The sequence below is a fragment of the Cygnus olor genome, chromosome 1, assembly GCF_009769625.2.
Source record: "Cygnus olor isolate bCygOlo1 chromosome 1, bCygOlo1.pri.v2, whole genome shotgun sequence".
Classification (NCBI taxonomy): Eukaryota; Metazoa; Chordata; class Aves; order Anseriformes; family Anatidae; genus Cygnus; species Cygnus olor.
The window spans coordinates 116,516,726-116,544,422 of record NC_049169.1 but is presented as its reverse complement, the minus strand read 5'-3'; the positions used below and the strand labels follow the sequence as shown (position 1 = coordinate 116,544,422).

Genomic DNA, 27,697 nt, shown 5'->3' with positions numbered 1-27,697 from the left:
CTTCATCAGCTTCAGTTCATGCACCACCTGCTATTTTTTATGAGACTTTGGGAGGGTAGATGGGGATGACCTGGACATAGCCTTTTTACCACGAAGGAAAAAGCCCTGCCGTTCCCACCTTTCCTAGATGATCGTGTGGCACAGGGGATGTTCAGCCAGAACAGCAGCACTGCCACCAAGTGCCGAGCCTGACCACACCGTTCACTCTATGGCATGATCAAGAAGTTACCAGCCCAGATGCAAGTGCAGTGCTACCATAAGAGACCAGGAAAAGGCAAACTATCTCATCTGTAGTATTTTCCAAAGCCATTAAATACATCACAGTAAAGGTCACTTCCTTTTGAACACTTGAGAACAAAACTCGGTGTGTTTTGTTTTGTTTTTAAGACTGTTTTTATTCTTTTTTCTCTCCATTTCATTTTTGTCTTTTTAACACTGCAGAGATTTTTCTTTTTAATTTTTCTTTTCCATTTCCTGTTTCCATTTCCTTTTGTCTGCACAAAGCAGGGGGCTCACTGTCAATGTCTTTATAGACCACCAGAACTCCTGAAGAAAGAACCTTCATGCTGGGAGTTGAACCTATCCCAAGGCCTCCCAGCAAGCTCATAAATTGTTGTGGGCTCAGCCAGGTGCTGAGGATGGTCTTCACCCATCTGTGCCTCACCTGAGCAGGTGAGCCTGGGAAGGTATGTGGCAGCTCACCAGCTTGCTCTAGAGAAGGAAAACAAGCCTATCAGAGATGCTTTGAAGTAACATCCCAATACTTTTTTTTTTTTTTTAAGTCTGTGATGGATTTATTTAAAGAACTTTGCAGCCATTCTGACTGTTGTGGCTGTAATAAATCATAGAACCACCTAGGCTGGAAAAGTCCTTCAACATCATCAAGTCCAACCATCAAACTGACCTACTGAGTCCCATCACTAAGCCACCTCCCTCAGTGCCACGCCCCCATGTCTCTCAAAATGCCTCCAGGGATGGGGGCTCCTCCACATCCCTGGGCAGCCCTCTCCAATGCTTGACCACCCTCTCCATGAAGAGATTCTTCCTAACATTCAATCTGAACCTCCAATAGTGCAACATGAGGCCGTTTCCTTGAGTCCTACTGCTTGTCACCTGAGAAAAGAGGCCAACACCCACCTTGCTGCGACATCCTTTCAGGTAGCTGTGGAGAGCAATGAGGTTTCCTCTCAGCCTCTTCTCCAAAATAAACACCCCAAATTCCTCAGTTGCTCCTCATGGGTCTTGTTTTCTCATCCCTTCACCGGCTTCATTGCTCTTCTCTAAATGATCCCACATGCTCGAGCTATATATCTGTCCTGGTTTCAGTTAGGACAGAGTTAATTTGCCTCCTAGTAGCTGGCAGGGTGCTATGTTTTGGATTAGGATGAGAACAGCGCTGATAACATGCTGATGTTTTAATTGTTGTAGAGCAGTGCTTACACCAAGCCAAGGACTTTTCAGCCTCTCTCTGTCCTGCTAGCGAGCAGGCTAGGGATGCAGCAGAAGCTGGGAGGGGACAGACCCAGGACAGCTGACCCAAACTGGCCAAAGGGGTATTCCATACCATCTGACGTCATGCTGAACAATATATAGGGGTGGCTAGCCGGGGTGGAGGGGTGGCCGGCTGCTCGGGGATAGGCTGGGCATCGGTCAACGGGTGGTGAGCAATTGCATTGTGCATCACTTATTTCGTACACATTATTACTATTAATACTATTATTATTATTATTATTATTATTGTTGTTATTCTTTTCCCTGTCTTAATAAACTGTCTTTATCTCAACTCACAGGCTTCACTTTCCCGTTTCTCTCCCCCATCCCGGAGAGGGAGGGGGGAGGGTGAGCGAACAGCTGTGTGGTGTTTGACTGCCAGCCGGGCTAAACCACAACAGCCCATTTGGCGCCCAACGTGGGGCTCGAAGGGTTGAGATATCGACAGATTTGACCAGAGTGTGTTAAACTAAAATTGGTATAAGTATTCGACCTGCTTAATAGTTGCTAGTCACAATGTTGATTGCCTTAATCTCAAGTCTGCTGTGCCTGTTTCCCAAATTGAGTTTTATAGCAAGTTACTTTCTGTATGTGCTCCCTGTCGTGCTGTTTACCCTTTCCGGGCCCTGGTTTAAGATTGTTATGGTACTGTGTGGTGTAACGATGGCTTATGAAATGATGAAGTATCTGGTCATGACTCTAACCTGGTATTTGTACTCAGCACTGTCGTCGACTCTATACTTCGGAAACCATATCTCAGAAACTATTAGCAATTACACCTATTGCCTTTTTTATCAGGGAGTCAGTCTCTGGAGGGGACAGGGGAAGATATTTTTTCCTACCTGTTCACTCTCCCTTCCTCCTTCACCACCCTCTTATCCCCCGAGCTAGTTACGGTAGCTCTCCAAGATGTTGAATATCCTTGGGATACTCAGACCAGCATGTTCTTGTTGTTATGTCTCCTGAATGCGCTTCAGGTTTTGTTTAAGGTTAAACAACTACTTAGGAATCTCATCCGGAGATCTGTCTTGAGGCGGGATATTTGCGAGTGGCAGGGAGTGTGGGAGGATATGGGCAGGTTTCTAGGGCAGTGGGCACCTCCAGTGTTTTGGACATTCACCCCTGAACAACTGCAAAATCCTAAAAAACTGGTAGAATGCTTGAAAAAAAAGGTGTCATGACTCTGGCAGTTCCAAAGTGACACAAATCACTGTGGCGTGCTGGGGTCTGGCTTGTGCCTATCGAGCTGCAATTGATGCTACTATCAACCTAGTGACAGACCCTGCGGCCGTTCCAGTCCCGGCTCCTGCAGCCACTCCAGCTCCAGCTCCCGCAGCCGTTCCAGCTCCCGCAGCCGTCCCGGCTCCAGCTCCCGCAGCCGTTCCAGCTCCAGCTCCCGCAGCTGTCCCGGCTCCAGCTCCCGCAGCCGTTCCAGCTCCCGCAGCCGTTCCAGCTCCCGCAGCTGTCCCGGCTCCAGCTCCCGCAGCCGTCCCGGCTCCAGCTCCCGCAGCCGTTCCGGCTCCAGCTCCCGCAGCTGTCCCGGCTCCAGCTCCCGCAGCCATTCCAGCTCCCGCAGCCGTTCCGGCTCCAGCTCCCGCAGCTGTCCCGGCTCCAGCTCCCGCAGCCGTTCCAGCTCCCGCAGCCGTCCCGGCTCCAGCTCCCGCAGCCATTCCGGCTCCAGCTCCCGCAGCCATTCCCACTCCTGTGGCTGGGTCAGAGAAACGAACTGTAGCAGTGCAAGTTGCCCCTGCAGAGGGTACTCCAACCCCTGTGGCAGACCCTGTGGCTGGGTCAGAGAAACGAACTGTAGCAGTGCAAGTTGACCATGCAGAGGGTACTCCAACCCCTGTGGCAGACCCTGTGGCTGGGTCGGAGAAACGAACTGTAGCAGTGCAAGTTGACCCTGCAGAGGGTACTCCAACCCCTGTGGCAGACCCTGTGGCTGGGTCGGAGAGGCGAGCTGTAGCAGTGCAAGTTGCCCCTGTAGAAAAGGTGAAAAAGTGCTATAGAGACTCAGGTCGTTTAGAACGCAGAAAGTCTTCTGCTAAGTCTGGGTCTGGAGAAGACGAGGCTGGGCCATCAAGTGTGCAGGAGGATGAAGATGAGGATGAGGATGTCAGTAAGTCAACAGTAACTACCCGAACCCTATACCAGCGTGAGCTACGAGATGTGCGAAAAGATTTTGGTCGCTGTATAGGTGAACAGCTTGTCACCTGGCTGCTCCGGTGCTGGGACACTGGAGCCAATGGTGTGAAATTAGAGGGCAGGGAAGCCAAGCGGTTGGGATCCCTTGCTAGAGATGCAAGCATTGACAAAGCAATTGGAGATGGAGCACGATCTCACAGCCTCTGGAGGCGTCTCCTGTTAGCTGTGAAGGGAAGGTATCCCTACAAGGAAGAACTTGTATGTCTACCAGTCAAGTGGACCACCATGGAGAAGGGAATTCAGTACCTGAGGGAATTAGCCGTACGGGAAGTAATTTATAAGGACTTAAACGATGCACAAACATCCACAGATCCAGATGAAGTCCAGTGTACTCGACCCATATGGCGGAAGTTTGTACGGAATGCACCATCAACATGGGCCAGCACATTGGCAATAATAACCTGGAAAAACGGTGAAGATCCCACAGTGGGTGACATGGCTAAACAACTCCGGGAGTACGAAGGAAATCTCTCCTCTTCCCTACAGGCCTGCGTCTCGGCTGTGGAGAAACTCTCTGAAGAGTTCCACCAACTTAAAGAGAATTTATCTTCCCCCCCACCTGAACAAACCAGTGGCCACCAACTAAAAGAGAATACTTTGGAGAAACTTTTTGAAGAGGTCCAGCAACTTAAAGAGAGTGTATTTTCTTCCCCACCTGTACAAACCAGCGTCTCAGCTATTAGGGGTAAACGTGCATCCATGCAAAGAAGACAATATGGTGGGTACACACCCCGCACCACCCTGTGGTTTTACCTACGTGACCATGGAGAGGACATGAGAAAATGGGATGGAAAATCTACTGAGACCCTAGAGGCACGGGTACGTGAGTTGCAAAAGAAAACAATCGGGAGAAAGGGGTTCTCTGAAAAGTTTGCTGCTCCAACTTCTAGCAGGCAGTCTTTTAAACACAGAAATGAAGATTCTGACCAGGACTAGAGGGGCCCTGCCTCCAGCCAGGGGGAGGAAAGGGACAACCGAGTTTATTGGACTGTGTGGATTCGATGGCCTGGCACGTCTGACGCACAGAAGTATAAGGCTCTAGTAGACACCGGTGCACAATGTACTCTAATGCCATCCAGCTGTAAAGGGCCAGAGCCCATCTGTATTTATGGCGTGACAGGGGGATCCCAGCAGTTAACTGTATTGGAAGCTGAAGTGAGTCTAACCGGAAATGAGTGGCAAAAGCACCGTATTGTGACTGGCCCGGATGCTCCGTGCATCCTTGGCATAGACTATCTTAGAAGAGGATATTTCAAGGACCCAAAAGGGTTCCGCTGGGCTTTTGGCATAGCTGCCTTAGAGACAGAGGACATTAAACAGTTGTCTACCTTGCCCGGTCTCTCAGAGGACCCTTCTGTTGTGGGGTTGCTGAGGGTTGAAGAACAGCAAGTGCCAATCGCTACCACAACCGTGCACCGGCGGCAATATCGCACCAACCGAGACTCCCTGATTCCCATCCACGAGCTAATTCGTCAACTGGAGAGCCAAGGAGTGATCAGCAAGACCCATTCACCTTTTAATAGTCCCATATGGCCAGTGCGAAAGTCTAATGGTGAGTGGAGACTAACAGTGGACTATCGTGGCCTGAACGAAGTCACGCCACCACTGAGTGCTGCAGTGCCGGACATGCTAGAACTCCAGTACGAACTGGAATCAAAGGCAGCCAAGTGGTATGCCACAATTGATATTGCTAATGCATTTTTCTCCATCCCTCTAGCAGCAGAGTGCAGGCCACAGTTTGCTTTCACTTGGAGGGGAGTCCAATATACTTGGAATCGGCTGCCCCAGGGGTGGAAACATAGCCCTACCATTTGCCATGGTCTGATCCAGTCTGCGCTGGAGCAGGGGGAGGCTCCTGAACACCTGCAGTACATCGATGACATCATTGTGTGGGGTGACACTGCAGAGGAAGTTTTTGAGAAAGGGAAGAAAATAGTCCAAATCCTTCTGAAGGCCGGTTTTGCCATAAAACAAAATAAAGTTAAAGGACCTGCACGAGAGATCCAGTTTTTAGGAATAAAATGGCAAGATGGACGTCGTCAAATTCCAATGGATGTGATCAACAAAATAACAGCTATGTCTCCACCAACTAGCAAGGAGGAAACACAAACTTTCCTAGGTGTCGTGGGGTTTTGGAGAATGCATATTCCAAATTACAGTCTGATTGTAAACCCGCTCTACCAAGTAACTCGTAAGAAGAATGCTTTTGAATGGGGCCCTGAGCAACGACAAGCCTTTGAACAAATTAAACAAGAAATAGTTCATGCAGTAGCCCTTGGGCCAGTCCGAACAGGACCAGATGTAAAGAATGTGCTCTACACCGCAGCCGGGGAGAATGGCCCCACCTGGAGCCTCTGGCAGAAAGAACCTGGGGAAACTCGAGGTCGACCCCTGGGGTTTTGGAGTCGGGGATACCGAGGATCTGAGGCCCGCTATACTCCAACCGAAAAGGAGATATTGGCAGCATATGAAGGAGTTCGATCTGCTTCGGAAGTGGTCGGTACTGAAGCGCAGCTCCTCCTGGCACCCCGACTGCCGGTACTGGGTTGGATGTTCAGAGGAAGGGTCCCCTCTACACATCATGCAACTGATGCTACATGGAGCAAGTGGGTTGCACTGATTACTCAGCGGGCTCGAATAGGAAACCCCAGTCGCCCAGGAATCCTGGAAGTGATTATGGACTGGCCAGAAGGCAAGTACTTTGGGATATCGTCAGAGGAGGAGGTAGTCCGTGCTGAAGAAGCCCCACTGTACAACAAGCTACCAGAAAATGAGAAGAAATATGCCCTGTTCACTGATGGGTCCTGTCGTATTGTGGGAAAGCATCGGAGATGGAAAGCTGCTGTATGGAGTCCTACACGACGAGTTGCAGAAGCTGCTGAGGGAGAAGGTGAATCGAGTCAGTTTGCAGAAGTGAAAGCCGTTCAGCTGGCCTTAGATATTGCTGAACGAGAAAAGTGGCCAGTTCTCTATCTCTATACTGATTCATGGATGGTAGCAAATGCCCTGTGGGGGTGGCTACAACAATGGAAGCAGAACAACTGGGAACGCCGGGGCAAACCCATCTGGGCTGCTGCATTGTGGCAAGATATTGCTGCCCGGGTAGAGAACCTGGTTGTAAAGGTACGCCATGTAGATGCTCATGTGCCCAAGAATCGGGCTACTGAAGAACATCAAAACAACCAGCAGGTGGATCAGGCTGCTAAGATTGAAGTGGCTCAGGTGGACCTGGACTGGCAACATAAAGGTGAATTATTTATAGCCCGATGGGCCCATGACACCTCAGGCCATCAAGGTAGAGATGCAACATACAGATGGGCTCGTGACCGAGGGGTGGACCTGACCATGGACACTATAGCACAGGTTATTCATGATTGTGAAACATGTGCTGCAATTAAACAAGCCAAACGGTCAAAGCCTCTCTGGTATGGAGGACGATGGCTGAAATACAAATATGGAGAGGCCTGGCAGATTGATTACATCACACTCCCCCAAACCCGCAACGGCAAGCGCCACGTACTTACAATGGTGGAAGCAACCACCGGATGGCTGGAAACATATCCTGTGCCCCATGCCACCGCCCGGAACACTATCCTGGGCCTTGAAAAGCAAGTCCTATGGCGACATGGCACCCCAGAAAGAATTGAGTCAGACAATGGGACTCATTTCCGAAACAACCTTATAGACACTTGGGCCAAAGAACATGGTATTGAGTGGGTGTATCACATCCCTTATCATGCACCAGCCTCCGGGAAAGTTGAACGATACAATGGACTGTTAAAGACTACACTGAAAGCAATGGGTGCTGGGACATTCAAAAATTGGGAAACACATCTGGCAAAGGCCACCTGGTTAGTCAATACTAGAGGATCTGCCAACCGAGCTGGACCTGCCCAATCAAACCTGTTACGCACTGTAGAAGGGGATAAAGTTCCTGTAGTGCACGTAAGAAACATGCTGGGTAAGACAGTCTGGGCTACTCCCGCCTCAGGAAAAGGCAAGCCCATTCGTGGGATTGCTTTTGCTCGGGGACCTGGATGCACTTGGTGGGTAATGCAAGAGAATGGGGAGGTCCGGTGTGTACCTCAAGGGGACCTAATACTGGGTGAGAATAGCCCATGAGTTGAATTATAATATGTTAATCATCATATAACACTGTATGTCACCGCTACCATGGTTGCTATATATCATAGATGAAAATGGTGATTAATTAGAAAGTATTGGAAAGAGTGTAACCTGAGCATGACATAAATGGTATGGAATAAGGGGTGGATATCTGTCCTGGTTTCAGTTAGGACAGAGTTAATTTGCCTCCTAGTAGCTGGCAGGGTGCTATGTTTTGGATTAGGATGAGAACAGCGCTGATAACATGCTGATGTTTTAATTGTTGTAGAGCAGTGCTTACACCAAGCCAAGGACTTTTCAGCCTCTCTCTGTCCTGCTAGCGAGCAGGCTAGGGATGCAGCAGAAGCTGGGAGGGGACAGACCCAGGACAGCTGACCCAAACTGGCCAAAGGGGTATTCCATACCATCTGACGTCATGCTGAACAATATATAGGGGTGGCTAGCCGGGGTGGAGGGGTGGCCGGCTGCTCGGGGATAGGCTGGGCATCGGTCAACGGGTGGTGAGCAATTGCATTGTGCATCACTTATTTCGTACACATTATTACTATTAATACTATTATTATTATTATTATTATTGTTGTTATTCTTTTCCCTGTCTTAATAAACTGTCTTTATCTCAACTCACAGGCTTCACTTTCCCGTTTCTCTCCCCCATCCCGGAGAGGGAGGGGGGAGGGTGAGCGAACGGCTGTGTGGTGTTTGACTGCCAGCCGGGCTAAACCACAACATCATCTCTGCCTCCTCCTGGTGGGAGGGCAGCCTCTGATGAAAGGCCCACCTTCAAAGCAAGTCACACCTGTGTGGGTTGGTTTCAGACCTGGTGATGCAGGGATCTCAGAGGCAGGGAAGGGACTTTGGCTGGTGAAGAAGGGAAAGCTCTCAGGCACGAGGCCAGGCATCGCTGCATGGCCCAGCAGCAGTGCCCTGGCTGAAGCCTGGGGCACCTGGCCTGATGTCCTGGTCCCCAGGGCCTGCGGGATGTTGCAGCCAGCCCTAAATTGCTCTCCCTCCAAACCCTTGCCCCTTCCTGCCCGTGCTGCTCCTGGCATCATGTGTCTCAGGGAATGGATGCAGCTCACAGAGCACCTGGAAAACAGTTGAAGCCTCTGGAATTACTCAATTCCAGGGAACAACGTCGGTGACCTCCAAAAAGGGGCCGTAGATTGCTGCGGTGTGTTTGCTCGTACTGACAAGGGCACCAGTTTTTCTGCGGTAGTAATTTAGCCAAACTTGGTTTAAATATTAAACACAAAACTTAACCTTTGCCAGCATTAGTAGTGTTGCTGTTTGGGGATTTTTTCACACTCGGGCTGCTGGCTGGATTGAGGGTACAGCTTCACAAACCAGCCGTAGGAGCACAGGATGGAGCTACCAGGGCGGTTAGTGCTGTCCCTGCACACGCAGCACCTGGCACCCCTCTTGTGTTGTGTTTGAAACAAAGCTTACTTACCAGAGGAAAAGGAGTAGAAAAGCCCACTGTGTTCCTAGGACAGGGACAAGCAGCCTGCTCCATGGAGAGGGCTCTGCTCCCAGTGGCTGCTGTCCACTGCTGGGACAGAGAGGTGAGGGATGCTGACGTCTTCATCTGCACCAGCACTCCTGGGGCTTGAATAGGATGAGCAGAAATCAAAGGCAGAACAGGGCCTTTATGTAGGAGCTAAATACCCTGTTCAATGCCGAGTTACAGCCAGAAGTATTCCTCCCTCTCCTGACAGAGTCACTTACCTCCTATCGCTTTTCCTCCTGTCATTTTGTTCCTTCTCTCTGCCTGGTCCCATCACCACTCCTGAGTGCTGCCAGCTTCACTGCCTTCCCCTCTCCATTCAGACTGCTGAGATGACGAAAAATGTAGTTTCAAGACTAAGACATCAGCATTTGAACCCACAAGAGAGGAAGCACAGACAAAGCTTTTCACCTCTCAGCTCTCCAGGCTGGCTCAGGGAAGCATCTCACTGCACTGGTGACCTCTCGTGCACACACACCAGAGGGAGATGCTTCCTTTTCGAGGAGATGTGGGAGCTGAGTGTCTCGCATGGGACACACAAGTTCCCCAGGGGCAGTCACTTCCCCAAAGACCCCACAGAAGACCCCTGCTGCAGAAGAGGGGCCTGTGGCAGCTCTGCCAGATTGCCACAAGAGGAGGCACCGCTCTTCTGAAGGCCCTCCTTACTTATTCTTCTGCTAAAAAACACTACTAAGGACAGAAGAATATAGAAGGGCTGCTGCTCACGATAGGAGAGAGCCTCAGATGGTACAGCGAGGACAACAGGGTTATAAAGGATGCTGGGTTAAGCACTTCCCCTGATGTTTTAACATCAGTTTGCGTATCTTTTCCATCCCATCCCTGGCTCTGCTCTCTGGAGCCAAGAGCTGGCAATGCAAACTGGGCCGTGGTCCCTTCCCCTCCCTGCTGCAACCGGCCCCCGATGCCACCAGCTGGAGGACACAGCCACGCTGGTCCAGCACATTTCTTCTGAAGGCTGTGCTGAAAGGCTGCTGCCGGCAATCAAGCCCATGCTGAAGCATGGGTTGGGGACAAGGTGAACAACCACCCAGGCAGCGGTGACAACAGCTGCTGCAGGGGCAGCACCCGCTTCAGGGGGGATATTTCAGCAGGTCCCAGGAGTTAGGAAGGCTGAAATTCTCCAGCTGAGTTACACTGATGATAGCATCTGCAATTAATGCATAGAGAGCACTTTCTAATATTTTGTTCTTTCCCATGATGTTGGATGTCACCAGATAATTAGCAAGGAAATGCCTTGATCATTCAAGAGCTACTACACCTGTGATTAACATTGAAGTGTCTGGATCTGCTGTGTAAATCAAGCAGAACAAATCAAAGACCAAGACTAAAACAAGACAGGATCAGGAAGGGATGCGGCTGTTGTTGCAGCTCTCCTCCTGGACTGCTGTTGAAGAGAGCCAACCCAGCAGACTTTCCCCTTCAGAGGCTGGTGGCAGCAGGCCAGGCGAGCAACGCACTCTGCTGCACCTCCTGAAGGAGAAAGGCAAGCAGATCAGCAATGCTCTGCTGGATGGACATAGGGCTTGGCTCCAGGTAACACAAGGGAGGTATTTGTGAGAGGGGGGCAAATGCCAGCATGTGAATCCCACAGTCCTGAACTCCAGGCAAGCCAGGCACTCCCAGTTACCTGGAGAAAGAGAAACATCACCAACGGAAAAATAAATAAATAACCATTTAGGAAAGGAAATTAATTTTATTGAAAAAAAAATTACATTTCACTTGTACACCATGAAAATATTGAGTCATGTATTATTTTCATCAGAAGAGGTTAAGACTTCCACAAGAAAACCACATTCTTTATTACAGTGTTACTCTACGAGATGAGGCTCTGGTGGCATCTGCACTGGGCATTTTCACTAAACAGTAGAGCAGGACTAAATGTGCTTTGGGCAAAAACCCTAAATATTGCCCTCTTCCAGGTGTTACTCACTGTTGAAGACACGACACTCATTTGGTCAATATTTAATAATTTTGAATTAGAGACAAATGTTGGTATTTCTCTAGTCACTTAGATCTTACAGAAATTCAGTTATCCCTCTCCTCCATTTTTAACAATCTTTATTCGTATTTCCCATTCAGCCAGCTAAAAGCACATTGAAATGGCATACATGATATCACACCTCATATTTTAGTAAGAAAACAAGACTGAAAGGGCTACCTGGCACTAACAGTCCCAGTCCCTGGCAGTAAATTATAGCATCACGGGATGGTGCTCAGCTTTCCAGGACCTCTTTAGCATCACATCTCCAGCAACAAACCCTACAGCTTCTTCCCTATCAAGGCATGTATTCACAGTGTCTATTGGGCACAGGAACACAGAACAGGAGCACCTGCCTGCAAGTTGTTTTCCAACGCCAGTTACTACAGGCATATCGCAAGAAGCACGCTGAGCTCCAAGCCACCTGTAACAGGCTGTATCACATCGCTTGGCAAGGCATCTTCTGAAAATCCCTTATGAACTAGAGACCTTTGGTGTTGTGCGATTTAAAAATAAATAACAATGCCACGTATATTCCCAGATAACCTGCATTACTTATTTATTTATTTGACTATTTGCTAAGAGTAAGATCCAGAGATCCAGACCTGGACAGTTCTGATACCATGCAAGTGCTGTGACAGCAGACTTTAAACTTTCTCCACCTGGATGTAAAGTACTATGTTCCCTAGTTGGGTAACTGCCTTATTATATGCTATTTTCTACCCTGCTAGGCATAAGCATCATATAGATGATACAAACGGTCACACTAAATCTAGAATGCTTTTGTACTATAATGGTTTTGTGGCACAGGGGATGGGCTGGACTGAGAACACCAAACTTGGATCACTACATCCGTAGCTCTTCTTTCAAGTACTTAGCTGACAAGGACTTCTTTTCTTTACTGCTAACAGTGCAGCTTTGCAATTAGGCTCTGCTTAGCCAGCATCTCACTGTCTGGAAAAGAGGCAATCTTATTCTCCCCTCTTTTGTCCAGCTGTATCTTCCCAATCCCTGCCTTGCAGCAGCACAAACACTCATCTGTTCTCAGGATGAGAAAGTTCAGGGAGCTAAAGGAGCTGAAAGCTTCAGTTTTTTTGGCTGGATGAGCTCCCCGTTGGTTTAGCTTCTTCACTTCATTCATTATGGGGTCAGGCAAGGACTGGGGCCAGCAGAAGTGATGGGGGAAGAAAGTTAGGGTGCATTTGTATGGTGTAGCTTAACTGGACAAGAGAAAGCTACCAGAGCAGCTGATGTTTCTGTACCTCTCCTTTGCAAAGAACAAGAAAGTAGCCTAAATCATCTGAACAATTCACGTGCAGATTCTCTTTCCCTACACAGACTACAGAAGAAGTCTAGAGAAATCTCATGGTGAAGCTAGGTTCCTAGAACGGGGAGGAGAATGAGTCCCCTGCCGCCTTACACCACAGGCAGGAAAGCAGCGTGCTGCTCATCACGTGCTGTAAATTCAAAGTGCATAATCTGTGCTAAATCAGAGCTTTGGAACAGCATTCAGAAACAAACAGCCCAACAGCTTCAGAGCTTTCGTCTCCCACTCGCTCAGAGCAACACCTCCACATTTCCCCAGGGGCGGGTGCACTCTGCCACCACCATGGGTACGGTGTACCCACATGTTCCCAGGGGAGGAAAACACAGGCACAGCCAGAGAAGCAGGCAAAACACTGCTGTTCCCTTCCCTAGCCTCTCCCCCTGACAATGCATTATCCGTCTAAGTGATGCATCTTTTTGCTAATTCAGCAAGGCAGAACCAGTACTTTTAACATACCCAGAACTTGGAAACTCTTGAGACAAAAACTTCTGATAAATTCTACCCCCCCCTTTTTTTTTTTGCAGCAGTGCTTTACTCAGAAGTGTGGTGAGGATGCTGCCTTGTTTCTTAAAAAGATACATCATTAAACATGCTCGCAGATCACCAACTGTTGCGGTAAGAGCACATCGCTCAGCAGAAGGTCACACCCCACAGACTGATTAATGTTGCAGACTCTTGTAGGCTTTCTAGAGAATCCCCAAATGTCCAGCCACATAAATAAATAAATAAATAGAATAGAATAGAATAAAATAAATAAATAAATTAGACTGAAGTGTATGCTTTAAGCCTTGCTCTCCCAGCCATAAGAAAAAAAAAAATCAAGTATAGTAAGATAAAAAATAAACCGTGCTTTTGTTTCCAAACATGCTAGCAGCTTCCTTTGTGACTGAATGGGATTTTGTTGCTAACCAAACTCTTCTGAAAGCCAATGTATGTATCGAATTTAAATTCAGATACTTTCCTTAAATTCTTCATATTAGCACAGCTGACAGACTGGAGGAAAAAAATCTTCATTTTCGCCCATTTAGCCTACTCATCTATCTGTTGCACTCATTCAGCACAAGCAATGAAGTTAGCTTGGCCAGCTTCATAAAATATGAACAAACTAGTGCAGTTCCAGCCTCTAGGCTTGCCTGCTTACATGTTGCTATTAAGGACTTGTGAGATTTCCCAGTCCTGTTTCATTAAATAAACACATCCTTCACCTATTTTTAACCTGCCCTATATGTATTGGGTATATTATTCCGACTCAAAATCTAAATGCCAGGCTTGTCACCACTTACCTGATTTTGTAATGGATAAGGTAGCAATATTTAGGGTTTTCTTTTTAAACAATGGTATCTACCATCCTATTGCCTCTCTCTACAATCAAGCGTACAAGCCTTACTGCAGAAAGAACACAACTCGTAACTGCCAACCAGAAGATACACAAACACTACAAAAGCCTACAATTTCATTAGAAATTAAATCATTTGCTATTACACAGAACTTTGTTGTTTTTCTGGCATAAAATTCATTGAATTACTACATACACCTCAAGGACAATCATTAAGATGTGTAAACATACAACAGGTTCACCTAGTTAGTACAAAGCACCACACAAACTTTAAATACATAGAAAGTTTGCTCATAAATATTTATTTAACAATTCGGCACTAAAAAAATATTACTTAAAAAGGCATCTTTTATTAAGTTCTCTTAGTTTGTCCAGGGCTGGTGGGGTTGTACTATCCCTACTTTATTACAGCCACCTGGCCCTCTTTCCATGCCATTTTACTTTTCTGGAAGAAAAGCCTATGTGTGGCTGGGACCCAAAGCTTCATCACAGTCTAAAAAAATATAACTCTTTAAGACCTTCTGCTTACATCCTGAAGGCCTACACAACCAGCCCCCAAATTCTGTTCCCCAACCTCACCGCATAGCAAATAAAGCTTCAACACACACACACATACACACACACACAGAGTACATATATTACACTCCTCTACACACAGATTTTTCTAAATAGCAATGCAACCACAAGGGCAATAGGTAAGAAGTACACATGATTTCGGTGGTAACATATGGCACAGCCTTCTCATATTGCTGGTTTTCGCTTAATAATGTCTTAATAATGTGCTGCCTTATTCACTACTCTGCAAATTGTGTATTTATTACTATTACCTGCATTGTAGAGGCACTGATTCAGGAACGAGTGCTTATCAAGGACCAGACTTGGGAGCATCCCATTTGCCTCAAGATCCACTGTTGCTGGAGCACCAAATGGGTGGCTGGTGGCTTTGGGGCTGTCACCTGGTACCAGTCTCAGTAAAGCTGATGGGAGCTTTCCTGGGTTGCTGAAAGCCAAACCACGTCCTTTTCCTTTCTGGAAAATGTGGAAACTGGCTTGGACTCCTCCACCCCCACCCCACCCCAAGATTGTACTGGCAATAGCAGCTACCTTGCATCCTGCATTCAACGCCCTGCCCTGGCAGTTTAGGGAACACCCCAAGTTTCTCACTGAACCCTGTGGATTTACCTTCAGCCTGCTCCTGTGCAGGGGCATAAATTCAGTTTTACTCACTTATTTAGAGAGAAGAGGTATTTTCAGGGTTGTGATTGAACACCTCAAAGCTTAGTTCCCATGGTTGACGTGTCTTTAATTGATGTGTGTTAGAATGCCAGTGGGCTATGGAACTGCACAGCAGTAAGTTTTCCATTATCAAAAGCAAATGTCTTTCAAAAAGGACAGCTCTTCTCTGAATAATTTTATCCTGGGACTCTAATAGGAGCTGAATGCCTAATCAATGAGTCAACAAGACTGCAATGGGATATGAAAGAAAGGGTTGTGTTTCAACTTATGAAGAGATACTTTGGTTTCAAAGTGACCAATATCTGTAACATTTCTCTCAGGGCTTCTAAAGGCATTATTTAAATGGACAAGGACCATGAGTCAGGAGAAGTGGTTTTCTTTAGTACAAGCCTAACTTCTCCAGTGGGCATAGTCATCTGATGTGGCATCTTCTCCAATAACCAGTGCTCTCATTAAACTGGATACTTGCTCTCCTCCACTCACAAACTGCCATAGCACATACAATGTAGAGCATTGACGGAAGCACTTGTTCTGACATGCAGAAACAGTTGTTTCCTGCTGTATACTCTTGCATGCTCCGATGAAAATTACTCTGTGTGAAGGGGTGTGCAGCTGAATTCTGCACAAGAAACAGACCTGGAAACAAACTGTGAACCTTATTTCATGCCCCTCTTCTCACGTGCTTTGCAGGAATAAAGAGCACGTCACAGAAAGGTCCTGCACAGGCAAGTACAAAGCATACAAGAGCTGTGGTCCAGACTGTCAGCAGTTGTTTTCCCATGAAACTTCTTAAAAGAAAATCTAAGACAAGGATGTTATTCTCTTCTCCAGACCTACTTCCTTACAACGAGATGACTACTGAGCACAAATGTACCTTCTTTCATTAAATATCTATTCTCTGTACTAGGGTATAGCTAACTGAACCTTAATTACATCCACTTACTCAGCAAGACTATCAAACTGTTCTTGATTTGTTTAATTCTGAAATGATTAACATATTCAAAAATAGGACCTAACAATTTGTGTGTGCACAGTATATTAAATGTAGATGTTTTTATTACAATCTTCTTTGCCACATAGTTTAAAATAAAATATATCAATACAATCACCATAACAGTCTCAGACAACAAATTAACACTATCCAAACAAGATACAGTAAGATACTCCAAAAGGCAGTATGAGTAGCTGGAAACCTTGGTCCTCTGATTCTTTTGTACAGCACATTGATTATAGATTTTTCAATATAAATCAGCAAACAAACATTAAAGATAACAATTTCATACTGCAGATTTCTAAAATGTTTATACCCAGTGTGAATAGCATTGATTCTAGCACATCTTTATGCATGTGTCTCCCAAAGAGGTAAAAGGGAATTTAAATCATGTAGACTGTATCCAGGCCCAGAATAGAGTAGATTATTTGTAAACAAGTTTTGGTCTTTCCTGCACAATGGCTCCACAAGCGAGTGCACTTGCAGTAATCAAAATGGCTGACCACATACACAGAACAGTTCGCTCCAGAAAAAAGGATCCAACACAAATCACAGTAAGTGGAGAGAAGGAACAGCGGGGAAGCCAACTGGATGCAAACACAAGCCATTCACCACTCCCATGAGGACACATACTTCAGTGTCAGACGTGTACTTGACAGCCAACTTGATATGTACACGTGTCCCCCACACGTACACCTGGGAGTACAGACAGCAGTGAAGTAGGCATTCCCCAACCACACCAGTCTCAAGGCTGAGTGAGAGGCCTTGGACTAGTGGGTTACAAACACTCTTTGTGCTGTTAGGACAGTCACGGAAGCTTCTTTATAAGTTATTGACTCCACTCTGTGCTAAAGTGCTTCTTCTTCTGTAATCAGTTGGGACCTAAACTCATTTAGACTAACCATTTTTCTTTACCTAAGGATCTGCAAGTGGATCAGACAACCCTGATGAGTCTCCTCCAAGGCCTTATGTAAATAGTGGGCAGCTGTCTAATACTGATACACTTTATAGCTGCACCGCGCAGTAGGTGTTCATACTATATAGATATTACCTGCAGGAGGAGAGGTGGGAATGAAGGTTGGACATGACTGTTCTGAGTCTTTGAATTTTGTTCTGCAAGCATTATGAAAAAGTGCTGTATAATTCTGAACCAATAAAAACGCATCTCAGTATTACATATATATACCTTAACATTTAAAAAAGCCTGTTGTAACTACAAAATGTCAGCTACAGAATATATTTACAGATATTTTTGATGCTTGTTCCAGGCAAGAGATGTTAAGCACAATTCTTCACTGAATACATAAACCTGACCTAATTTAGATCAGGTCAGTGGGAGTTTAAAACAGATGCCACATGAACAACTCCCAGGGACTTAAGCAGAAGCAGCGAGCAGCCAACTGCTACAGAATCCAGCTAGTGCAAAATAGGAACTTTTGCGAATTGAGCACGTGAGTATTGTTATCTTTTTTTCTGAAGCTCCCCTTCCTTTGTCCATCCTTTGTACAGTATGGCTATGTCACAGAAAGGTGTGAATTACTGGAGTGATCCTTCTTTCTTTGAAGATGTAGGGAGAGATCACAGCTGGCGCATATAAACTGCTCCAGCAAACACCCCACTTTCTCTTTTATGGCAAGATCAAGGCTGATTATGGTTAACAGAGAAAACCTTCTTTGTAAGGTAACTTTGTGTTTCCTAAATTTCAAGCTTTTTACTTCAGAGAAAAACAGCCCTGTCTTTCTCGCAATTCCCTTGTGAAAATCTATTTTTTTTAGTGCCAGAAACAATTGTGCTGTCTCACACTTACTAAAAGGGCTTTTCTGTAGTACAGACTTACAGCAGGTAAGGTTTCTTTGACAGCAAATTTTGACAGTGCATAGTTAATGCTGCTAAAAAAAAATTAAAAGGCCAATTTTGATTTTCTTTCTCCTGTTGATCCTCTGACGTGAAGAATTCAAGAATCTTGATATTTGAATATCTCTGAGGATGGTGACTCCACAGCCTCTCTGGGAAACCTGTTCCAGTGTGCTCTCACCCTCACAGTGATTTATTTTTAAATGTTTAAGCGAAATTTCCTGTATTTCAGCTTGTGCCCATTGCCTCTCATCTTTCCATCAGGCATCACTGAGAAAAGTCTGGTTCCCTCTTCTTTACTCTTTCCCATACGATGCAGACACACTGATAGTTCATGTCTTTTCACATGGTGGGTATCTGCCATGAGCTCATCTCTGTTATTGACTGCTAATTTTAGTGACTGTTCACATCACCAAAATTATTATTGCTAGGAAGTTATTTCATGGCAGTGGTCACTCTAAGCTGTGGCAGTAGAGTCATGTTTTGTAGGTCTTTTTCTTTTTCCTTAAAATTCTCAAGTCTTTTTTTTTCATTTTTAACTTCAAACTCATGAGGGGAAATAAAAGTATTAGCTGTTGAGAGTGAAAACTTGAGCTTTGCCTCTTATATTTGCTGCAAAATTTGTTCATCTCTTAAATTTCATTTGCTTCAGAGATACTGAAAACAAGGGATTTCAGAAGTGCATTGATTATGAAATCTTACTCTATTAAAAAATCTGCTGAGCTAAAAACAACTTTAAGGATAAAACACTCTTCTACTAGGTAAAGCCAATTAGCTTTGTTACAATGGCAAAAAATCCACAAAATGGTGGGATAAGTGAAGTCTGCAGTGTCAAAAACAATCTTCAAACCAGCTCTACTGGGGACTCCCAGTCTATGCAAGTGACACTATCCATTAGGCAGGTATAATGAGGAAGAGGCAGGAAAGGTATCCAGGAGAGACCCGAGTGAGTTTCCTGAGCCTACTCAGGTCATCAAGAAAAACTCAGAGCTGCCCTTTTCTCTAACGAAAAATTGCTTCGTGTAACTGCAAGCCAAAATGCAGTTTCTGGCTACGCAATATCTGTCCATGCCATCTAAGACAAATAAAGCTCATCAGCAGAATTCTGATATAACAACACAGTAGAGTTCCTCTTTGGAGAAGCTAAAACTTCAGTCCCATACAGAAATCAACAGGAAGTATAAGTGGTCAGTATTTGTCAGTGCGTCTGCCCTACTGGCATAAGATGTGGCTGAGACATACAACATACTGAAATTAGTTAAGAATCCCATTTTGAAGGCTAACGAAGCAGAATTTTGAAATGAAAAAAATTTGGGAGACAAACAATAACATTTCTGTGATCTCTCATCAAAGCAGGTTGCAGAGAATTACATTAAGAACAAATTTTGTGCGTTTCTCTGAATTTGGGAAAAAATATTTTATGCTTCCCTGAATATGCAACTTACTAAGCCATACCTATTACCGTTACCACGTTGCTTCATTGATAAGCCTGCCTATAGTGCTCACTATTGCTAAGTGGAAGTGCCCTACACAGTCTGTAAATACATCCATCCACCCATGAAGAACAAACTAGGGTAGTCATCTTTCAGAGTAGGAGCTGCTTTCGCTTTTGTCCTTAAAGAACAATTGTCCTTAGTTAAAAAACAAACAAAGCATCAAGCCTGGCCTTGGAGGTAGAACTACAAACTTCTAATCAGTGCTACTGAAAAAAAGATACTTTTTTATTAATGAATATATTTCAGATTTTTGGAAGAATATCAGGGGGGCACCTGTGGACATTAGAAATTAGCAGCCAGTACCTGCAAAAACTGAAACCGTGCAACTGTTCGCAAGACAAGAAACAGGAGCAGTTATCAGTAACATGAATGACACCTCAAGGTCACTTCAGAGTACTTAAATGCCAAACATCTCCAAAGTACTCCTACACACAACCAGAAATTTGTGTGTAGTTTTAACCCTGCTTAGTTTCGTAGCAGCTGAGATACTGAACACCAGAGTAGGTAACCAGATCTCTCCATGAAAAGGGAGCATGTAGCCAGCTCCATTGGCACTAAATGCTGTCTTGAAATATATTCTCCAGTTAGTCAAGCATTCCGTTAGCAAATTCACATCTGAAGTCTTTGGCAAGGCAGGAACATTGTACTCTCTTGCCCTGGGTAATTACACAGACTAAGTGAATTTGACAGCCATTTTGATACCTGGTAATATGCGTCAATGCATACTAACTGTTTTGTTTTTGTTTTTAAAACTGAGCAAGGCCAGCACATATGTTTGAGAGTGGATATCTGCCTATGCTGGGCGCTATTTCATGAAAGTCAGGTTTCTGTCACAGATCTAAGGCAAATATTACAATTTACAGGAAAGAGATGAGGACATCAATACATTGTGCGTTATTGGAGACATACAGCCTTTATAACACGGTAGCTTTCACTATGATCTCTGGGTTTTCTATGTCCTTTTTGCTTTGGACCATTCTCAGTTCCAGATGGGCTGAGTTTGGTTTGTTTCCTTCTCCAGCTTGTGCTAAAAAGATGACATCAGAATGTCAGTATAAACAGCAGTATAAAAATAAACAAGTCGCATTGTCTGATACCCCATTATATTTTTTCTTCTCCACCCTAAACCCCCTTACTACCCCTGCTGAAGACTTCCAAAGTAGACGATCAGCACTGTAATTTCTCAGCACCCCTGCTCTGCAGTACCTCTCTCCAGGAGAGGAACACATCTCTGCTGTCAATTACAAAGAGACAAAGACATGCTTTGGAAACCCACAATTCCCATCTGGATCTCCTTAAAAGTTGACAAACATGGGAACTCAAAGGTGAGAGAATTTGAAAAAAATCATTCTTCGCATGACCAATACATCAAACAGACTATTACTAGTTGATAATCCCTTCTCAATGTTAAGCACATGCACTAAAAGGGAATGTGAGCGAGCTATACTTAAAACAGGATCTCCTTTGCACGTGAAACTCAGTGTTTCCTCAAGTTGTTCCACCACTGCTTTGCAAAGCAGCTAAGCACCGTCAGCGTAACTGTAGTCCCAGTGTAAGCTGAACAGTGACATCTTCAGTCTGGCGTTGTCAAAAACAGGGTTGGAGGACACAGTAAGAATGTGTACTGACAAGACTACCTAGCTCTCCTGTAGATTCTCTAAATCCTCTGAGTGTTTCCACACTGAAGGATACCTTTCTGAGTCAGGAAACTCGGAAAGCTCTATAAATGTTTCTTCTGATGCAAATCCAAACAGAACAAGGGATCAAGGTTTGAATAAATTACCTTTTGCACTCTTAATGGTCCTTTGCAGAACATGTTGCATGGCTGACACAGTCTTTTCACATGCCACCTGCACATTAACATAATATATCCAAGTTGTAGTAAAATTTCAGCTGCCCAGTTTAACAGCAGTGCTTTTGAAATAATAATATTCAGGCAAACACAACTGGCAAGACACAAACAGGGTGACAACTATGTAAAGCAGAGTTTGGAAAAGTGGGTTTAGATTCTCTTAATTCTCCCAAAACAGGTATTAGAAATCATACACCCATATCAAGGACTCTGTGTGCATAAGGGAAAGAAATTGGATAGGGTAAATAGTTTTCAGTGTTTATTAAGTGAGGATAAAAAGATATTTACTAATGTACATGCAGTCTCTCTTTCTCTCTCTGAACATCTTATTTAGCAAAATTATATAACTGAAATGTAATCATCTGAAGTTGTACAAGATAAAATCTTGTAGGAAAATGAAAATTCTGTTTTTGTTTTAAATAACGTAATAGATTAAAAATAATAAAAAGAGGCAGTCTAAACTTGCAGACAGATGAAAAAACTCTCCCATACCTTCAAATTGTTTGGATGCTTATGTGTCCAGGCCAAAAGCATAGCAGCAAACAAGTCTCCTGTTCCAACAAAGACAGCATCCACTTTAGGAGATTCCACTCGAATTCTTTGTGTCATCTTGGTACCATCTGCATTAGCTACAACACAGTTAGACAGTTAAGTAACAGACCCAGCAACTAATACGATAGCATTTACCATGATTTTAAAATGATAATCAGACTTGAATTCCTGTGTTATTTGGAATGTAAAGATGCTAAGGAGCATTGTAAACTTGTATCAATTCTATTTAAATGCGCAACCTTCCAAAACTTTGCTGAGTTGGGACAGCATTTACAATTTATATACTGTACATACTTCACTTAGGTGGGAACAGATGGCTGACACTTTCACTTTCATGAAAGACTAAGAAAGACTAAGAGCAGTTCATTCAGACTGCAGCAGCAGCTTGCTCAGGAAACCACATATTTATGGAGACTGCTGAATCCTAGGTGGGGCATACCCAACCAGAATCTAGAGAGAACTTCAGGGTTTTATGGAGTCACGAGAGCAGCTATACACTGCAGCAGAGATCATCTGATCCACGTGCCATACTGCAATCACCACTGGAATGATCAGGCTTACTCCAGCCCCGGCATGTACCAAGTGCTAAGAAACACCAAGTGGTTCTTTGTGGAGTCTGGATGACATAACAAGAGTTGTCTTTTTTTTTTTTGGTCTCAGCAGTCCAGAATGTGATGCCCAGATTGATAACACATAGATGAACAATTATCAAAAAAGAAGAACGATTATAAAAACAAGACTATCCCACATAACTATGTCCTTTGCATGTAAAAAAAAAAATCCTGTGAGAGTCCAAACACACAGTGAATCTTTGTGATGATACAGAAGGGGATGGAAAGAAGAAGCAGAAGGGCATTTTACAACCAATGCATCAGAGCAGAATAACCTATTAACAGGACAGTGTAATTTTTCATAAAAGCTACTAAACCATCCACAAATTCTGTTTTATACCACTACTACTTGTCAGGAACACTATTAGGGGCTTTAGCAGCCCTGATCAATCTCACCTAGGACATACACCCATGCACCCTCTGCCCACTGGTCCAGGAGCTGCACAGAAACTCAGGCGTGGGCACTAGCATCCTCTCCTGAGCTAGGTTGTAGGTGTACCAGCATCCAGTCCTGCTGTCCTGACTTACTGATTAGATTTCACGGATTAATCTCTGAACCGATCTGTTTCATCTCTCTTCAATGATCACTGGACTGTCAATGGGACCTGTCCTGCCATCACCACCCCGTTCTCACTTTATTCAGATATGCTATGGTCACCCTCAGCTCCCAGCCTGTATTCCCTCATGGAGAAGCCCTATTCTTACTGCTCTCTGATGTTACTGTAGAAGAAGAAGTTCACTTAGGGAATTAAGCTCCTTCCATGCACTGCAAATGGATCTGATGAAACCACTTCTTCATAAAGCAGAGAACTCGTTTAAAAAAAAAAAAAAGTATATTTTAATGAAGCAGTTTGCAACTTACATTTTCTGTGGCTTCCCAGGGCAATCAGGTAGTCATTTCCTAGAGGTGCCTGTAGATCTGAGCTTGTGATCACCACAGTCTCTGGTCCCATGGCATGGAGCATATCCATTACCTTCCCATGTGCAAAAAGGAAGGAATCAGTGACTGCAGTGTGTGTTGATTAAACTTTGCATCATTCAGAGTACTAAGGATTTTTCTCAAGCACCTTATTTTGGTATCTTTTGTAAAGAGAAAGAACAGTTTCTACTCAAAGAACTCACTTGAATTAGGCGGGGTACTTTGAAATAGAGGAATCAAAACATTCATATTTAAATGCACACACTTGTTAAAATACTCAAGAATCTGTTTGTATTATCTTTGGATGCTCCTCTGAAAAAAACACACTGTTTCAGATCTGACCAAAATTTTTGTCTGCATCATGTTTTCATGTATCAAAAGTAGTATCAAAAGAAGAGAACGAATATACAGATACATGCACTCAAACTGGCATCTTTAAACACTTGCTAGAAAGCCAATAAATCCAAGCCATGATTTTTTTTTTAGCTAAGACTTTAATAGTTAGCAAAAACAAAGAATTAAAGAGCTAAATCAAAGGCACAAGTGTCTGTCTTAATCTTTGTTTCTCATTGTTTCAAACCCAAAATGTACACTGTCATGTACCTTTGCAGATATATTTCCTCCACATGTGTTCATCACTTAAAACCATCAATGCCTTACTTCTGACATCACAATTGGTTGCTACAAAAGTGATTTTCATTTCACAGAAGAAAGAATGTCTTCAGTAATGAGTTTAGCATAAAACACTGATAAAATATTAATTCTTCCGGAAGAATTTAACTAAAAATCCTCTCAGGCTAGCTATGACTCATGAACAGCTGAATGATAAGGACCTGTATCTGCTGTTTTTTAATTCTCTATTACTTTTTTTCTTGTCTCAGCCTCTAAGTTTCTTCAGCTGTCAGATCTCTTTGCATAGATGTTGATTGGGTTTTAAAGAAGCAGCAAGTCCACCAGCATATGCTGACATAATCAACCTGTGAAGTAACATTAAACTCAATTTCACTTCTCATCCACAGTTCACCAAGGACCTAGTCACTGGTATTTCTAGTTGTAGGACTCAGCCCCTTCTACACCAAAAGTAGGTCATATTTAACTAGATGTTAGAAGACTTTATTGTCATCACTAGTTTTGCTGAAGAAATCAATGAAAGCTTATCACCATGGAAATAGATGGCAGAATTCCTACCACCTCCAAAGGGGACAAATTCCAGTATGGATTATTACTTGGAAGGATAGACCTACCTATGATATGAGAAGAGACAGACACATTAAGATACACTATCCTGCATGCAACTGTTTTAAAATGTTTCCATTCCTAACAATAATTCCACCTTCTTACAGGGGATTTAAAAAAAAAAAAACAAACATCATAAAGAAGAGCTAGCACACAGAAGTCAAAGAGACTGGCAGATAACTAACATCTAAAATTGTTTATAACATCCAACTCAAGCAGCTGTAATTTGCAAACCTAAAACTAAGAGGTGCTCAGGTAACAGTGTTGTTTTCAAGACTGTGGTTCCATCAGCAAGGACAAGAATAGAACAGAGTTACAGGTAGCAGTTCGTAGGGTGAAGTGCAGTTCATAGCCCTCTCCCAGCACAGTGGAGTAATGTAAAACTGGTGTGGAAGGGAGAAATTAAAAGAGCTTAGATCTTTGGAACTGCTTTCTGCTGTGAAGAGATGGTAATCCACTGACGTTTCATGATATTGCTGAAGGAAAAAAAACAATAAACACCAGGGCTGACAGAGCCCAGCTACTCTCCAGGGTGCCACTGCAGCTGCTGTTTGTTTAAAGATTTTGTATTCTTTGAAGTTCAAAATCAAACTGGAAGAAATAACATCAGTCCATTATGAAAGCACTTGACTAGTCAGCAAAACAAAGAGCTCAGTTCTTTTTAAGAAACCAATAAAATCATATTTCTATTTCATCCTTCATCACCAAGCCCTGCAGCTTTTTACAGTTCTTCAGTTTGCATAAAAGGGCGAATCCTTACACCTCCATGCAGCACACTTGCAGACAGACCATCTGTCATCCTTGTAGGATGATGACAGCAGCTGTCAGCACTCTGGATGTGTCCACCTTTCACCAGGAAGGACCTGAAGGCCATCACTCCCATTCAAGTTTCTCGTCTGTTCACTACTTTTGCAACCCAGGTCTCATGGCCTTTGAGTCAGTTTAAGAAAAAGAAACGAAACACCAGCAAACACTGTCAGGAAGAGATTCAGAGTGTATTCAGTCAATCCACCTAAGAGGTTCCTAGTAAGATCTCTTCCTTGCAAACTGTCTCAATGGGAGTAAGAAATAGCTGTCCTAACACTCAGCACTGCTGCTGCATGACTAGGATGTGGACAGCAGAGGGAGCGACTTATGCGGGTTTCTAATGCCCTGGGTCACTTGGGGTTTTTCACCCCAACCACTGCATTTCCACACTGCTGACAGTGTGGTTATTTGTCAGGTGTGCTGCTGCTTGCCTTCTTCACTGCAGGAAAACAAACTCACAGTGATCTGCTCATTACCACTACGTGCCTTTATTTGTAGTTCTTTCAGGAAGTTTCTTCAGAAGTCTGACACAAGAACAAAAAGTGCTTTGCACATTGAGAGCACAAGCTTTAATGACAGACGGATAGCAAGGATAGAGGCTAAAGCGATTTCAAGGTTAAAGACAAATGATAAACATTGCAGGTAGAATTACAGAATGAGATCTTACACAATCTATCCCTTACCTACTTACCTCTAAAGCGTCTTTTTCTGTGTGAATCTTCCTGCCAGTAAGTAACCTGAAAATGAAACACAAATCTTGAAAGAGCACATGTTCTCCAGGCAACAGCAGCTTTGTTTACTCTTTGAAAGGATGAAAGCTTGGACTGCACAATAGAGGCTTAAACAATCTGGTGGTTACAGAGTCTGCTGTACCAGACCGCTTTTCAAAGTTATGTGCACAGATACACAGTGCTTCTGAAGCAGGCTTGTATCAGTCCTAACCCATCTCCTATACCCTAAAAGTTGCCTCACAAGTGTCTTCTCTCCATCTCCCATGTAGTTGCTCCCTCCCTTTAGGGGGAGAGTCTTTAATATATCATAACAGATTATCTCCTGACTAAAAAGAGTCACAGCCATGTAGACAGAGTGGGCATGAGGCATGCAGGTTTAAACTCCTAGGAGATATCGCCATGGCGGTATTTCTAAATATAATTTTGGGGCTTTTGAGTCAAACTATTTCAGATTTGATATTCTGACATACAATACAAATTTTCTCAGGAATGGGTAAGAACAGGAAAAGGAAATGAGGTACGTTTTCAGCCTGCCCTAGATACAGGTCTCTGGAGACAGTAAGAAATAATCATGAAAATGAGAGACTGGAAAAAACAAGAGAATTCTGTTCCTCAAGTAACTCCCAGTTTCTTTTCTGCTTTCAGTATGGAACAATGGGAGGTCCGCTGAAAAGCACTACTTTAAAACAACAGCTAAAAAACAAAATCCAGCATATACATACATACAGCACTGTACTGAGAAAAATGAAAGAACAGATATCAGTCTGCCCTGTTTTTATCCTTGAGTTTATTTCGTTATAAAAGGAAATTAAGTACTTACTCAGCCTCGAACTGGTTAGGAGTAATTATATCAGCAACAGGTACAACTTTGTCCCTGTAGACTGGGAGGAGGTCCTTGGGCACATACTATGGAAGAAAAGATGGCATCAAATGTCATCAGCAGCCATATCAGATGTGGGAGTAACACTCTCCAGTCAACATAAAGCTACCAGTGTACTGATATCCAGCAGGAATTAAAGTGGCTGTGCATCCTCCAGCTGGTGACAGTGCTGCCAACAGCCCTTTTGTCACTGACAGCGATGGGAACCATCCCTAAGCAGGCCTAAACTGGTAGCATTTAAAGGAAGTAGTGTCTAGATGAAGAGCTTTTGGGTTCCCTCTTACCAAGATGACAGAGCAGCATGAGGAAATAAAGTGTCCGAACACAGGGAACTCTTTTTCGTGTCCTTACCTCCAAACTAAACTACTTTGTTGTTGTACCAATGGAACAAAAGTCCTTTGCTGCCTGAGTGTGCACCCACATTGATTGTGTCACACTTGTGGGACTTGAGGAACAAGTAACATTCATGCTATGTGTTATTTTATCCCCTCCTTTCAGTGCAATATTTCTGGGGTGTGCTGTACATTAATATGCCAGAATGGGAA

General features: G+C 44.2%; 1 protein-coding gene across 1 annotated transcript in view; it reads right to left on the bottom strand.

Moving 5' to 3' along the window:
• Positions 1-11,019: 11,019 nt before the first annotated feature.
• The window catches only part of PDXK (pyridoxal kinase), a 52,511-nt gene continuing 35,833 nt past the window's right edge, over positions 11,020-27,697 (bottom strand). The window contains exons 6-11 of the mRNA XM_040545436.1: positions 27,093-27,178; positions 26,233-26,278; positions 23,442-23,553; positions 21,909-22,045; positions 21,348-21,414; positions 11,020-20,591 (exon numbers count right to left, since the gene is read on the bottom strand). Coding sequence (XP_040401370.1) covers positions 20,479-20,591; positions 21,348-21,414; positions 21,909-22,045; positions 23,442-23,553; positions 26,233-26,278; positions 27,093-27,178 — 561 coding nt within the window. The 3' untranslated portion in view covers positions 11,020-20,478. The remainder of the gene's footprint in view (positions 20,592-21,347; positions 21,415-21,908; positions 22,046-23,441; positions 23,554-26,232; positions 26,279-27,092; positions 27,179-27,697) is intronic.